The sequence below is a fragment of the Trachemys scripta genome, chromosome 1 (assembly GCF_013100865.1).
Source record: "Trachemys scripta elegans isolate TJP31775 chromosome 1, CAS_Tse_1.0, whole genome shotgun sequence".
Lineage (NCBI taxonomy): Eukaryota > Metazoa > Chordata > Testudines > Emydidae > Trachemys > Trachemys scripta.
Window position 1 is genome coordinate 183,420,412 of NC_048298.1, and position 14,081 is coordinate 183,434,492.

The 14,081-nt window shown below is 42.5% G+C and overlaps 1 protein-coding gene across 3 annotated transcripts in view; it reads right to left on the bottom strand.

Moving 5' to 3' along the window:
- GRIK1 (glutamate ionotropic receptor kainate type subunit 1) overlaps positions 1-14,081 on the bottom strand; it is a 220,589-nt gene that overhangs the window by 10,132 nt on the left and 196,376 nt on the right. For 2 of the 3 annotated variants that reach the window (XM_034793548.1, XM_034793558.1), the window contains exons 14-15: positions 6,979-7,204; positions 888-1,138 (exon numbers count right to left, since the gene is read on the bottom strand). In XM_034793548.1, coding sequence (XP_034649439.1) covers positions 888-1,138; positions 6,979-7,204 — 477 coding nt within the window. Of the gene's footprint in view, positions 1-887; positions 1,139-6,978; positions 7,205-14,081 lie in introns of those variants that run through there. The other variant, XR_004648469.1, reaches the window with a different exon arrangement.

The following is a 14,081-nucleotide window of genomic DNA, read 5'->3' on the forward strand; positions in this document are numbered from 1 at the left end:
TCCACCTACAAAGATGAGATGGCAGAATCGGGGTCTCAGTAGAAAAGTGACAAGGGAAGACATAGGGACAAAGTAGGGATTACTGAGGACAGTAACTGTACTGTAGCTGGAGAATGGCAATGGTAGTTTTGTCTTTCTAAGGAGACCCTGTAGAGCAGAACAAATTATTTAGTATTCGTTGCAGGATCTGGGGTGTGCTTAGTAGTACTGCTCTTCATCGCATTTTGTTCTTAAACATATTTAGTGTGTGCTAGGTTCTATAATGAAAACAGAATAGTATTTCCTCAAACATCGCAAAATCCATGTATTTGTTTCCATCCATTATTTTCTTGGGTTTTTATATTGTTCATTCCCCTCAATGGAGTTACTTCAGGGATCACTTTTAAGCTAGATCCTACTGTTCTGTGGCTCCCATCTTTCTATCAAGGCTCCCCACTTTATGGCCTGTCCTTCCCTGTGGAACATGCAGACACCTGGCTTTGAAGGAATGCTTTAGAGTGAGAGAGAACTGCATTGGTGACAGACCAGTAGATTGCTGCCATTACCAAAGGGATGATACTGAAGCTATAGAGAGAGCTGCAGTTTTCTGTTTTTATTCCTTTCCAAATCCATTTGTTTGAAGTGTTAAGACCAAGCAACAACTGTTCAAGAAATTAACTATGCTTGAAATTTCTGCACAGTCATACTAAATAACGCTAATTGGATTGAGTGTGAGGTACTTCCCTCTTCTCATTTAATAAATTTATGTGGCTTTAGTGCCAGAAATGCATGGCAAAGATTCAATAACACAAGAGCCTGAATAGACTCTTAATGGTACAGCTTCCTATGCCATGGCAACCCCAGCCCTAAAAAACAAACCAAAAACGAGTTGGCAATAGACAACTCACCTGTTCAATATCGCTGTTTTTCCTGGATTTATATATAAATTCTCCAATGGCTACGAACACTGAAAGAACAAGTCCGGCAGCAAGCACTATAAAGATGCCCCCAATATTCTCAACCCCCAGAGCACTGGCCTCTTTGCTGTCCTCCTCAGGGCACCCATTGCCCCGCCACCACTTTTCTTTCATCATGTGCAGTTTCCCCTCCTCCTGTAGCTGGAGAATGGCAATGGTAATTTTGTCTCTATAAGGAGACCCTGTAGAGCAAGAACAAACCATTTAGTATTTGTTGCAGGGCTGGGGCGGGGAGATGTGCATTTGAGACAAAAGTGCACCCTTATAACAATACAAATTATTCCTGATAGAGTATAACCAAAACAGTTCTGTGAATGACTGCTTATGTTTAGATTTCTCTCTCATTCTTATAGATGGATAGCATTAGCTAGTGAAATTTGCATTGGTGACTGACAAACAGCGGGATCTCTAAGTCTAGCTATTCATTTGGGAATGCATTGGGATTTCTGTGGGTGCCTACAATGGACTTTGGCTAACCCACTGCATTGCAGCAGATTTTCCCCTAAATTCCTTTCTGTGTCTGAGTATTTCACATTCTCCTAGACTCTCTACTTTTACATCTATTCAGTTTACTTCAAATTTTTTTTTTTACCACTGCATTTAAAACTCAGCACAATCTAAGAAAACACACAGTGAGTTAAGTAAGTTCTGGCCTCAGTTATACCTTTGCATCCTTATTTATGACAATTGAGCTGGATGGTTATGAGAGCTGAAGCTGGCCTTGTATTTTCTTTGCATTCTGCAAAGTTTTGCCAGCATATAGGTGCAGATAATAAAGTACTTGAGGCCTTTCTTTCTGTTATTTATTGCTTTCCCTCCACTGACAATCTACTGGTAACAACACACCAATGCATGCTATACTATCAGAGTGGATGAGTATGCACGAAGCCTGGCAAGCAAGGGGTTAAAACTGTGCCTTGGCCGCCTCCCCCTGCCAGAACAAAGTAGCAATGGAGCAATTAAGCTTAATAGACTAGCAGGAGCTAGCAGTGTAGACAGGACTAATTAGCAGCAAGCACAAAATTCCCCAGTCTGGACTTTCAACTGTAAGAAGCTTTGTCTCCTAGGCTGGTCTACGCTACAGCTTATGTTGACCTAACTATGGAAATGTCTACACATACATTTCACTCCTCCTGACATAACTGCCCTGCTGTGCCAACTTCATAACTCCACCTCCCTGAGTGGCGTAGAGTCGAGGTTGATGTAGCTTGGCGCAGTGTCAGTGTCGACTGTTGCTGGCTTTCAGGATCCTTCCCACGCTGACGGTACAATTGATACAAATACTCCTGGTGAGGGGGGACACCGCCGACACAAAGAGCAAAGTGTAGACACACACAAGCGATGTAATTACTGTGGTGGCTGTGTGCCAACGTATGCTAGATCAACTTAATTTTGTAGTGTAGATATGGCCTTATAGTTAGAGATTGGAAGAACTCCAATGTGGTCAATCACTTATTTGTGTGACTAGTCATCGTACCTACTAGCTTAGCAATTAGCAAGACAGCTGTCTAAGTAATGATTCCACAATTGTAATTTTAGCTGCAGACTTTAGATGCAATTTCCAACCTGATCAATGTAAACAACACTGAGTTCTTTAAGGCAGGACTTGCAGGTCAGATTTCCATAGGTGTTTAGGCATGTAACAATAGGCATCTAGTGGAATTTTCAAAAGTGTCTAGGTGTTTTGGAAAATCCCACTAGGAGCCTATCTACATCTTTAGGTGCCTAAATACCTATGAAAATCTGTCCCCATAAATCCATTCTCTCTAACATGCCATGCATCTTATGGTACAATAAACAAATGTATTAAAATAATTGTACTATGAATACAGTAAGACACCCCCCAAGCTTTTTATTTCCTTTAGCCTACTATATTGTTTAGAGAAACAATGTAAAAAACATCCTAGTTCATTCATTTGCAGTGCCAAGCCTCAGATAGCTTTCGGAGCACAGTCTGTTGTCAGCAGTAGGATATGCTGAGACCGCAGATGCCAAGAGATATCAGATTATGCAAAGTCTTTCTGGGTAACCAAAGATCAGCAGCCTTTGCTTTGGGTAGCCAGCAGGAGCGGCGCCAGGGTTTTTGCCACCCTAGGCGGCAGCGCTCCTCCTCTGAGCATTTGGCGGCGGGGATCCTTCCACTCCATGTCTTCGGGGCACTTTGGCGGCGGGTCCCGGAGCGAGTGAAGGACCCGCCGCCGAATTTCTGCCGAAGATCCAGAGCGGAAGGACCCACCGCAGCCGAATTTCTGCCGAGGATGGCAAAATGCTGCCCTCCAAATCCTGCCGCCCTAGGGTCACCTAGTGAAAGCGCCGGCCCTGGTAGCCAGCAATGAAGGGAAAATTATACCCTGTATAAGAATAGCTTATTTTAATGAACATGCATTCTAGTTTTTTAAAAAAAATCTTAAAAGAAAGTTAAAAGTTGCCAGTTAAAATATAGTAAGCAGTGCCTCCTGGAAAGTGAGTACAACTGCCTAATCTTTAGGAGGGGTTCTGATTCCTGCAACAGCTAGAGTTTGTTAGCCTGCAGGGTATACTGCAAGGCCCCTCTTCTCTCCCTCTGTTTCTCCCCCCCTCCGACCCCACCATAAGGAGATGGGTTGGTGTGGGGATTGTGTGGAACATCTATTCTTTGTTTCTGTTGCTGTGGGGTTATTTGATTCAATCTTGGGAGTAACAGAGACAACTGTATTTATACTTGTACTTTTCGAATTTTTGCCAAGTGTGCCTAGGGCATTGGATTGGAACTTTTTAAATTATTATTGGAAAGTAGTGAAAATTCACACAAATCCATTCTGATACCTCTTTGTTCAATATTTAATTTATGGCCTTGGTGCTGTTAACAGAAGCCACCTCTCAGGTTGTTGAAATACAGCTACCCACTTGCTTAGCTACCTCCCAAATCACTGTTAATAGTTTAGTATGAGAATTACTAGCACACGGGCACTAGCAGCAGTAATTGTGAAATTAGTGCTTGTTTGACGCATTTAATAACATTTCTTTGTTCAACTGAATTCCTCCTAAGATGCCCTTTTGCATATTGTTTTTTTTTAAATGTTACCTATGTCCTATGCACTAGTCCTCTCAGAATGCACTAAGCAGATAAATGCTAAAGAAAAGCAAGTATTGGCTGCTTTAGTTCAGAGCCAAATGCAAAACCCATATCTTACACAGTCACTAAAAACCACTAATAGAAACAACACAGTGAAAGTCCCCTATATCTGCCTCTTTGTGCTAGGGAAGGAAGAAAGAGCCTTGTCTTTTTTTTTTTAACTTGTGGAGATTGCTCAGATACTAAGTAGAGCTGGTAGGAAAACAATGTTGGAATGATTTTTCCAATGAAAAATGCCCTTTTTTTGGAAAACTGAAACTTTCAGTGGAAACATTTCAGTTTCTCTCCTCCCTCCTCTGCCCCCCAAAAAATAAGTTTCCATTAGGAAAATCAAAATGACAGCTGCCTGCCTGGAACGGTCTTGTCAATTGCACTTTCTGAGTTGCCGAGGCAGAGCACCTGGAGCTGGAACATCTATACTGTAATTAAACAGCCCCTTAGCCTGAATCCCGCGAGTCCCAGTCAGTGGGCATGGGCCAGCCCCCGTTTTTTAATTGCAGTGTAGACATTCAACTTGGCTGTCACAGGGTCAGGCTCTTATAATTTGACAAGAGCCTTTCAGCTGGGCAGCTGCAAACCTGGAAAATTTCACTTTGGTTCCTCTGAAATTTAATTTTTCTTGAAAACCTTTCCCATGAAATATTTCAGTTTTGATGTTTTATCCCTGTTTTACTGAAATTTTTTTCAAAGATGCAAAATTTTTCACAGCTAAGGATTTCCATTTTCCAGCTATCTCTAGTGCTAGAAGCCATGCATGTCCCCAGGTAGATATACAGATTTTTTTAATCAAGAATTACATTTTTATCTTTTCCACTTGTCTGAGGACAACACTGTGATCGTACTTGGCACATTCATGAGGATTTCTGAAGTGCCTGGGCATCTGTTTCCACCTGTAAAGTATAGGCATGTTTGTGCATTTGAATTCTGAGGATTGCACAAGGGCAGATTTGGCTAAATATTTGGTCCTAAAAATACTGAGAACCCAAAGTACGTTCATCTTAGAAATAACTTGATGGGATGGTCTTGGATACTGGGAGAAGACAACTGAGCCTGATTCCTTTGGGAATTCATATGTGTTATGGGAGTATCTTTGCGGCATACCTTGTCTAGGGCAAGTTTCAACTTTTAATTTCTTATTAAAATTGCCCATATGACATTAAAATGGTTTATTTCAAGACACTTGGAGACTTGTACATATATTCTATATATCCTTGAATCCTAACTGATCTTTCTAAAACAGCATATTCATCATACAAGAAACCTCTTACAATATATTCCACAGCTGCATTTCCAGTGGATGTATTCTCTCTGAGAATTACCATCTGTTCCAATTATCCTTCATTGTTTTTAGTTTAAGCATGGCAGCTTTATAACTGCTATGAAATTCTTGCCATGTATTTATCTTTATTTTGGGATATTTGAAATTTTTGGTTGATTCTTCTCAGCCAGAGAAGTTTGTTCTCACATAAGCAATGGAAAAATATTTTTACAATATCATCTCTAGGGAATTCTGGCTAAGATTGGGCAGAGTTCAATATACTGGGGCAGGCTTTCTACCTCAGTGGCTCTCAACCTTTCCAGATTACTGTACCCTTTCAGGAGTCTGATTTGTCTTGCATACCCCCAAGTTACACCTCACTTAAAAACTACTTGCTTACAAAATCAGACATAAGACAAAAGTGTCACAGCCTCCCGTTACTGAAACATTACTTACTTTCTCATTTTTACCATATAATTAGAAAATAAATCAACTAGAATATAAATGTTCTTACATTTCAGTATATAAGGCAGTATAAACAAGTTATTGTATGAAATTTTAGTTTGTACTGACTTTGCTAGTGCTTTTTATGTTGCCTATTGTAAAAATCAATAAAGGCAAATATCTAGATGAGTTGATGTACCCCTTGGAAGACCACTATGTACCCCTAGGGGTATATGTACTGTGGGTTGTTCCACTTCACTCAAAATGGCCTAAGAAGAAATTGAAAGGCCAAAGTCTGTGAACAGTTATACCAGTGTAAATCTATAGCTAATTCCATTGAAGCCAGTGGAATTACGCTGATGTAAACTGAGAAGAGACATGGGTGGGGTGAGTGCATGACTGAGCAGGACAAATATATTAAACTAGAAAAAGAACTGGCTACACAATGTCCATTTGCAGAAGGATTCACTTTCTGTGGAAAATACACTATCTCTTTAAATATGTATAACTGGCAAAGTACTGAAACATACAGGGGCAAGGCAAGCAAATCCACAGAAAAGGGCAGCTACTTATTGGCGGAAGTGAGGGAGCTGGGTTTAAGAATGCACCCAAAGCATTGAGACTCTTGATGTAGGAATATAGTCTTGCAATGGCTTCTTATAGTCCCTACATATTGCTCTGAAAATCATTGCAAACTTTGTAGACTAGTCTACTAAGGTGCACAGGCAATGGCGCATAGGGTGCGATATCAATCCTGTCTCCTTTCATGCAGCTTTCCAAGGGGTACATATGTTGGAGATCACATTCACCTTGATTCTCCCCCCACATCCCCATCTTTATATATAAAAGGCTCCTGGACCAAATATGAAATCTGTCTTGCTAGCATGGTTTAATAACATAGGAGGGAGGAGCAGAGGGCACCCCGTCACCCCTGAACAGGACCTTTTATCCACAAGAGCAGCAGGCCAACTGACTGCTTCTTGAAGACACGCTCTACACCTTAATTTTCCTGCTTGCTTACAAGCCGCCCTCTTGCCCCTGCCGAGTAGAGCCATTGCTGTAGCTGGGGCAAGAGTGGAGACATTGAATGAAAAAAGGATCCTGGGTGCTCAAAGGTTACAGAGAGCTCCTAATGGGCATCCAGATTTAACTGCCCAGAACCTCTTGAGGTCTGCTTATCATTAATTATCTTTAATGCATCTTACCAATAGGAGTTCCCACGCCATAGCCTTTAGAATCAATGAGTCCGCCGATCTGCGTGAGATTGCAGTTTCTCTGAGTCACATATTCTATGCTGGTTGATTCCATCAGCAGGGCATAGTCCGTTGTGAGCACCCGCTGGATTCCCTCATCATTGTTCTTCACCAGTGCAGTCTGCTGCCTGCTGCTCATGAATGCCCACATTTTTTCATATGTTGATATTTTGGATTTCTAAGGAAGGAAAGTGGATTCAGCAGAAATGTTAGTTCTCAAATTATACTTGCAAAACATTCCTATGCTTAGCGTGAACGCTGTCAATAACACCTCTTGAATTGGGAGGGACAGAGAGAGGACTCTTTCAGACTCCCTGGAAGCATTTTCCCCCACACACTCTTTTCACACTGTGCAGTGTGCTGTGAGCTAGTTTCTTCCTGCCTCCTGCCCTAGAGGTGCCAGCATTTCAGTGTTCACATGTAACCTGGGAGGAGCTGTGGGATCTTTTTGGATGAGCGGTGCTCTATAAATGTAAGACGTTACAATGAGCCCAATGAATTAGTTAGCTGGGTTACATGTAAGCGAGTGTTTGAGATTACTGCATTGTGGGACATTGTTTCCTTTTCGTTGGGCAGCAGTACCACACTGTGTTCCAAAAGCTGATCAATAGGGTACTATTTATCCGAATGCCAGTAGTCTGTAAGTCTGTAAGCTCGAAACTATATGAGAAGGAAGTGAAATCTTAAAAGCCAAGATGCCCTGATACACTTGTGCTTCTGCCTCCCACCACAGCGAACATAAAGGGCCTAATCCTGCTCTCACTGAAACCAATGAGCATTTTGCCATTGTGTTCAAAGGGAGCACGTAGGGCCTTAATGTGCTGAGACCTGGGCTTCAGATCATGCCATGTAATATGATGCCATCTAAACAATAAAACTAAAGAATAGATTGTGCCGGGTCCCTGCTGGGGTGCTTGGGGGAGGGAGAGGAAGTACATAAGGAGTGTCCTTAATGCTCCTCACCTAAGAGCCAGACACAATCCCAGGGAACTCAAGAACTGTTCCCCTCTTAGCTCCCCTTGAGGGGAACAAGGGAAAGGGAGGAACTGAACACAGCAGAGAGCAGGTTTCACAATCCTTGAGGATGGTGCACAGTGCACACTCCCTTTTTTGCCTCAGGTGCTACAAGAGGTGTTATGCCGCCTTAAGCGCCATTCCTCCTGGAGCTCTCGGGGGTAGTGAGACACTGCCCATATGCTCAGTGTGCACCTCTCTCTTGTAGCTACAGTCGAACCTGAAGTGTTTGCACTATATTAACACTATTCCCTGCTTCTTTTTTGTACTCAGTCATGCTATATTAAACACACACCTTTTTTTTTAAAGTTACAAATTGAGATTTGGTCTAAAGGTTAGAGCACCATTCACCGTTTTGTCCATATTACCTGTATTTTGTCTTAACGCTTCATAGCTTTCCACCCATTTTACAAAAATGAAAAACTACTGTAACTGTACAGTCCAATTACACATTTATACATGGATAGAAAAGTTGTTGCATTCATCACTGCAGCTGAAATCAGTTTATTAATAGCATGTTTTAGCCAAAAATCAATGTACCACACATTTTTGTGTCTGCGCTCTCTCTCTCTCGCTCTCTCCCTCTACTTAATTCTCTAGAGTGTTCCTTTGCACTTTAGGATAGTACTTCCTGCATAGCCACTGGTGTTAGGGATGTTTCCATCTATTGGACATCTTTCTGTTCTATTTTCACTCAGCCAGACAACCAGGCTGTATTGCTTCATTTGACTAAGGCTCCCCCATCAATGATGTAAATGAAAGTCTGTTCTCCATTTACAGAATGAGTAATTAATAAATTGGAGGTTTTATTTTCATTTTTTGTTGACATTTCAAACACTTCACAGCTTCCCAAGTAGCACTCTCCTTCTCCTCACATAAATGCAAATGCTGTTGGAAAAGGACTCATTCTCCTTTAGCCTGGTGCATTTTCTGTTACTTAAACTCACAGAAAGGATCCAAGTGAAAAACACACATACTAATGAATCTGGAACAAGAAACACAATCCCTGCTGTAAGAGTCCTTGTTTTAAACTTCTATTTTTACAGCAACCAGGAAGTACCTCTTTCAAAGTTGTTAAGACTAGTGAGCTAGCAGTAGAGTGGGTGCTGAGCTGTGGGTATGAGACGAGCTGGGGTTTTGTTCCTTGTCTCTGCCTGGCGCTGACCTGCTGTGTGTCCTTGGGCAAGTTGCTTCACCATTCTGTGCCTCTGCTTCCCCTTCCCACCCTTTGTCTATTTAGATGTCACAGGCTCTTAGATATTAAGAGTCTCTACCTCAGTTTGTATGCCTAGCCTAATGGGGGCCCCAATCTATTTGAGGCATCTAGGTCAGTGGTTCTCAAACTGGGGCTGCCGCTTGTGTAGGGAAAGCCCCTGGCGGGCCGGGCCAGTTTGTTTACCTGCCGGGTCTGCAGGTTCGGCCGATCGTGGCTCCCACTGGCTGCAGTTTGCCTCTCCAGGCCAATGGGGGCTGTGGGAAGTGGCGCGGGACAAGGAATGTGCTGGCCGCCGCTTCCCCCAGCCCATTGGCCTGGACCAGTGAACCGTGGCCAGTGGGAGCCACAATCGGCTGAACCTGTGGACCCGGCAGGTAAACAAACTGTCCCGGCCCGCCAGGGGCTTTCCCTACATAATCAGCGACCCCAGTTTGAGAACCACTGATCTAGGTGCTACAGCTAGAGATGCAAGACATAATCCGGTTACCCACATTGGTTACTGAGTGCTTGTGAATATTGTATTGTTTCTCCACCCTAGTAGTAGTTAGGCTCCAGGTTGGTGTGGTTTTGAAAGGCTGGGGGAATGTAAAGGAAAAGTAAATGTGCAGGAGTATGGTGCTGCCTGTAGCCAGGTTTGTGGACATGGGCACTTCTGTCTGGGGACTCCAGGCTACACTGAAAATGATTATTGTATTTATTTCTTGTGCCGAGTGCTGGGTAACGTGCGGACTCTGTTCTCGGTAAACTAAGCTGGTTCTTTATTAAGAGAGCTGCTCCAATGGCAATTTAACATTCTTAGCCAAGGGCACACAGATTGACTTTTTGGTGCTTCCTCCGCATTCTTCCCTTCTGCAACCCATAGTCCTTCCTCCAGCTTGCTACAGTAGTAAAACCACATAATCTCATTTCCTTCGTCTGAATAGTCTTGATGTAACGCTCTTCTGACCATGTCACAGGTCAGGATAACTGAACCTGTATTTCCGCTCACTGGTCCAGCAATAGCACCTATTCTCAGGCTTCCAGCTTCCCTCTGGTTGCCTCTCTTGAGTGGAGACCTGTGTCTCTCCCCCTTCTGACTGGGGTACGTCCAGGCTTTACAGTTCCCTGCATTTGCTGCATTGTTCCCAGCAGAGAGAGTCTTCATCTTCAGCGATAATTAATAAGTGTAATTGCTATAGTTAAAAGTACCACACAGTTCTTTCTATGCAACCCTATTTTATTTTGAAGGTAAAAAATATTACAGTAGAAAACATATTCTGGCAGGAGCAGTTCTTTAAACCCACACCCAAGGCACTGGCTTGTGGTTACAAGTTCATCACAGCTTCAACTCAGAACAAGCACCCAGTCTTATGGAGCCTCAATAGGCCCATCCTTCCAATCCTACACTGAGGACTGGGGCTCTCTGTGAACCAGGGGTCCTGTCTGGTTGCTGGATCAGGAAGAAAGCCCTGAGCCAGTTTAAAACCAGGCTATTTATCCAAAACCCCTTTCTTTGTCTGTTGGTCCCTAGAATCTAGTTTGAACTAGTATATGCGCACCTCTCCAGAGGGGTGGCTTCAAAGCGTTGATAACAAAGGAAATGCATTAGCATTCTCCTCCCTACTAGAGAAGGTACCATATAATTCCACAAAAACACATACACAATTGCCTTTTTAATACATTGGATCCCCAAAAGTATGAACCCAAATTGAATAAGGTTTAACTTAATTCAATACATTTTATTTTAATGTCATAAGGTTTGTGCAGGATATTGTCGGTCTGTCTCAGACCATTTTTAGGTTCATTGGGTAGAGTTAGTCTGTTCTTATTAAACACTATTCTGCATGGCAGCTCATATTAGATATTGACTTCCTACTTGGCTGCGTATTAAACTTTTAAGCAAAATTTCTTTGACTCTGAAGTTTGGGGCTTAATATTTCTTCTAATTCTACTCTTAAGTTTGTTCAGTCAGAGGACAATGCTAAACTTTGAAGGTTAAATGGATCTGCTCAGTTTCTTCTCAATTAGTATAAGGTATTTTTTACCCTAATTAGGAATATATTTTTGAAACTGATACACTTTATAGGGTAGTTTGAGACTGATACAGACCAATAGAGGTTATAGGAATAATATATTCTGTATGCAGATGAGTTTGCAAGAGATATTTTAGCTTCCTGCTGTGTTAACCCCTCCCCCCCCCCCCACTTCCACCCTCCTACCATGCCCCCTCACACACACAGATTTCTCCACTAAGGATGAAATTCAAATTTCTGCCCTTTGGATGCAGATGCAGGACTGACTGATTTCAATAGAACTGTATATGCGTAGCAGAAGGCAGGATTTTGCTAGCTTCAGAATGGGAGATTAAACATCAATTATTATAGATGAGCCAAAAATAAAGAGAGAAAACAGAGCAAACTGATAGAATTACAAGAAGAGCTGGTTGCAAAAATTCGAATGAGACAGGTTTTCATCAGAATTTGCTGATTTAGCAAAACTGAAGCATTTTGTGGAGACAGTTCTGTGGAACTCAAGCATGTTTCTACCCAGCTGCTGGGGAACCAGGTTTCCAAGGTCCGCGGCCCCAGGGCAGCCTGCTATGCGGAGTGCTGTGGTGCCTTTGAGGGGAATTTCAATTTTGTGGGGGTCCTATTTGGAACAAAATAGATTTTGAAACAGATCTTCCATGAAATGGAATGGCCCGTCTTTGCACTGCTCTAGCCGGGATAGATGTATTCATTTCTTAAAGCTGCTCTTATTCTAAAATAAATTTTTTGAGAAATGTGTAGAGGTTTGGAGTTTCTATTGAAGCTAGTATAAGGTATTCAACACATGCATGGAAATATGCTCAGAAGTGTGTGTGTTTGTATTCTGTGTGTATTATAAACCAACAACAGGAATGCGAGTGGGCGTGGGACTGAATAAATTCAAACAGAGTTCCTAAACAAGTGATGTAAACATGTTTTCCCAACCTGCTCCTACCATATTCCCTATACACGCGATAGCTTCTAAAAATACCCCCTTCTTGGGATTTCCTTTTACTATTTTAAACAAGTTATAAATTTAAGCTTGGGCTTTCTCTAGAGTCCAGCTGGTCCTAGGATTTCTTTTTGCAGGCCCTTTCCGCTTCTGCCCCTCCTCCTAGTTCTTTTTACTTTTAAGGAGTTATCTATCATAGATTAGAACTAGTCAGTCCAGATTGGGCTGACTGCTAAGGGGAGTCCAGAAAATGGCTCTGCATCTCATGTAGGGCACGTGACACCCTGTCACCTATCTTTCACCACAAAGAGAGCCTGGAACAGTGGGTGTGCCTTTCTACAGGTTTGAAAGAGATTGATTCTACTGGCATTTCCCATTTTAAACGCAAGGAGTATCTTCCAAAAGAGAATACACCTTTAAAGAGTGCCCGCTCTATGCTCTTTTTTCCTTCCAATCTAGTCAGAGCTAAGCTCCTGAAGAGCTATGTTGCTGTACAAGACCCAGACTCACTGCTGTGGCTGCTGCTGCTGCATGCCTTGTTTCTATTTTGGTGGCCACGAGTGACCTCCCTGATCACTTCAGCACTTTCTGAAGGGCAGGAAACTGCTCCTCGTCTCTCCCCAGGAAAACATACCAGGCTTGTGGGCAGGATACTACCTGCCTGGACTCGACTCTACTGCACTAATATTTGGGCACTCCCTGAGTCCACTAAGTCCAATACCATCCCCCCACCCACTCACTGCCTTCTAGCCAGACTGGTCTGGAACAGCCCTCTGGGAACCCTGGGCCTTGTGAACTCAATAAGACCACATCTCCCCCACAGTCACTTTCTGCAAAGGGACAGGACTTTTTCCTATGTCCCCTTTAGAACTTCTACTGTGAGCCTAATCATCATTGATCTTCTATGGCTGCCCATGTCTGATCACTAGGAAAACTCACAGCACTTACAGTCTCTTGAACTGAAAACCATTCTCTTCCCGCTTCACCAGGCTCATCTGGAGATTTTCATACATTTCTCTTAGACTTCCCCCACCTGTTACAGCAGCCATCTAGTTCAGGGAGCTTGGCCCCCCTCCATCTGTTTTTCTTCGGATTATGAGTTTCCTAGGAATCTATTTTGAGGGACAAAACCTTTCTTTTAACTGAGCCACTTGAACCTCACACCCTGCTGGTTACCATATTATCCACTGTGCCCCATTCAGCTAGCAGTATTGCAAGCTGGGAAACAGTTTGATGCCAGTAGACTGCAGTATCATCTTCGGGAGAAATATGTTTTTTGATATCTAAATATCTCCCCTATCCTATGAAAGTTTTATTTCAAAAAATAAAATAGGAAGGCTTGTGCTTAAATTTAAAAATATAACTGCCTTTTGTCTCTACTGTGGCTCTGAATTATGTGGCAATATCTGCTCTTTACTATAAATCATGATGGGCACACAAAACTCAATCCTCTGAGGGCCCTCAACTCCCAGTGACGTCCCTTGAGTTGAGAACTGTCAGCACATTGCAGGGTCAGGCCTGAAATGATTTCTTAGAAACATTGGGGAGGGAAATCACACCATTTCCTTCTTCCTCCACCAGAAGTAAGCCAGCTCTTCCCTGACTTCACATGGTAATGTATAACTCATATATATAAAATTACAGCTGGGGCTGGTAGAACTGCCTATTAATAAGGTTGACTGACACGTCCCATTATAAGACCCTGTGCTTTAAATTTTGCCAACATTTGACTGTTTGGCCTATATTTCTCATGCTTAGTGTCAGCCTCAGGGTGATTTCTTTTGCCTTGGAAAATTTTAGCCAAAACTATTTGTTTCCAAGAACGAGGCTAGAAAAAAATAAATTGCTTCATCCATGTTACATACTG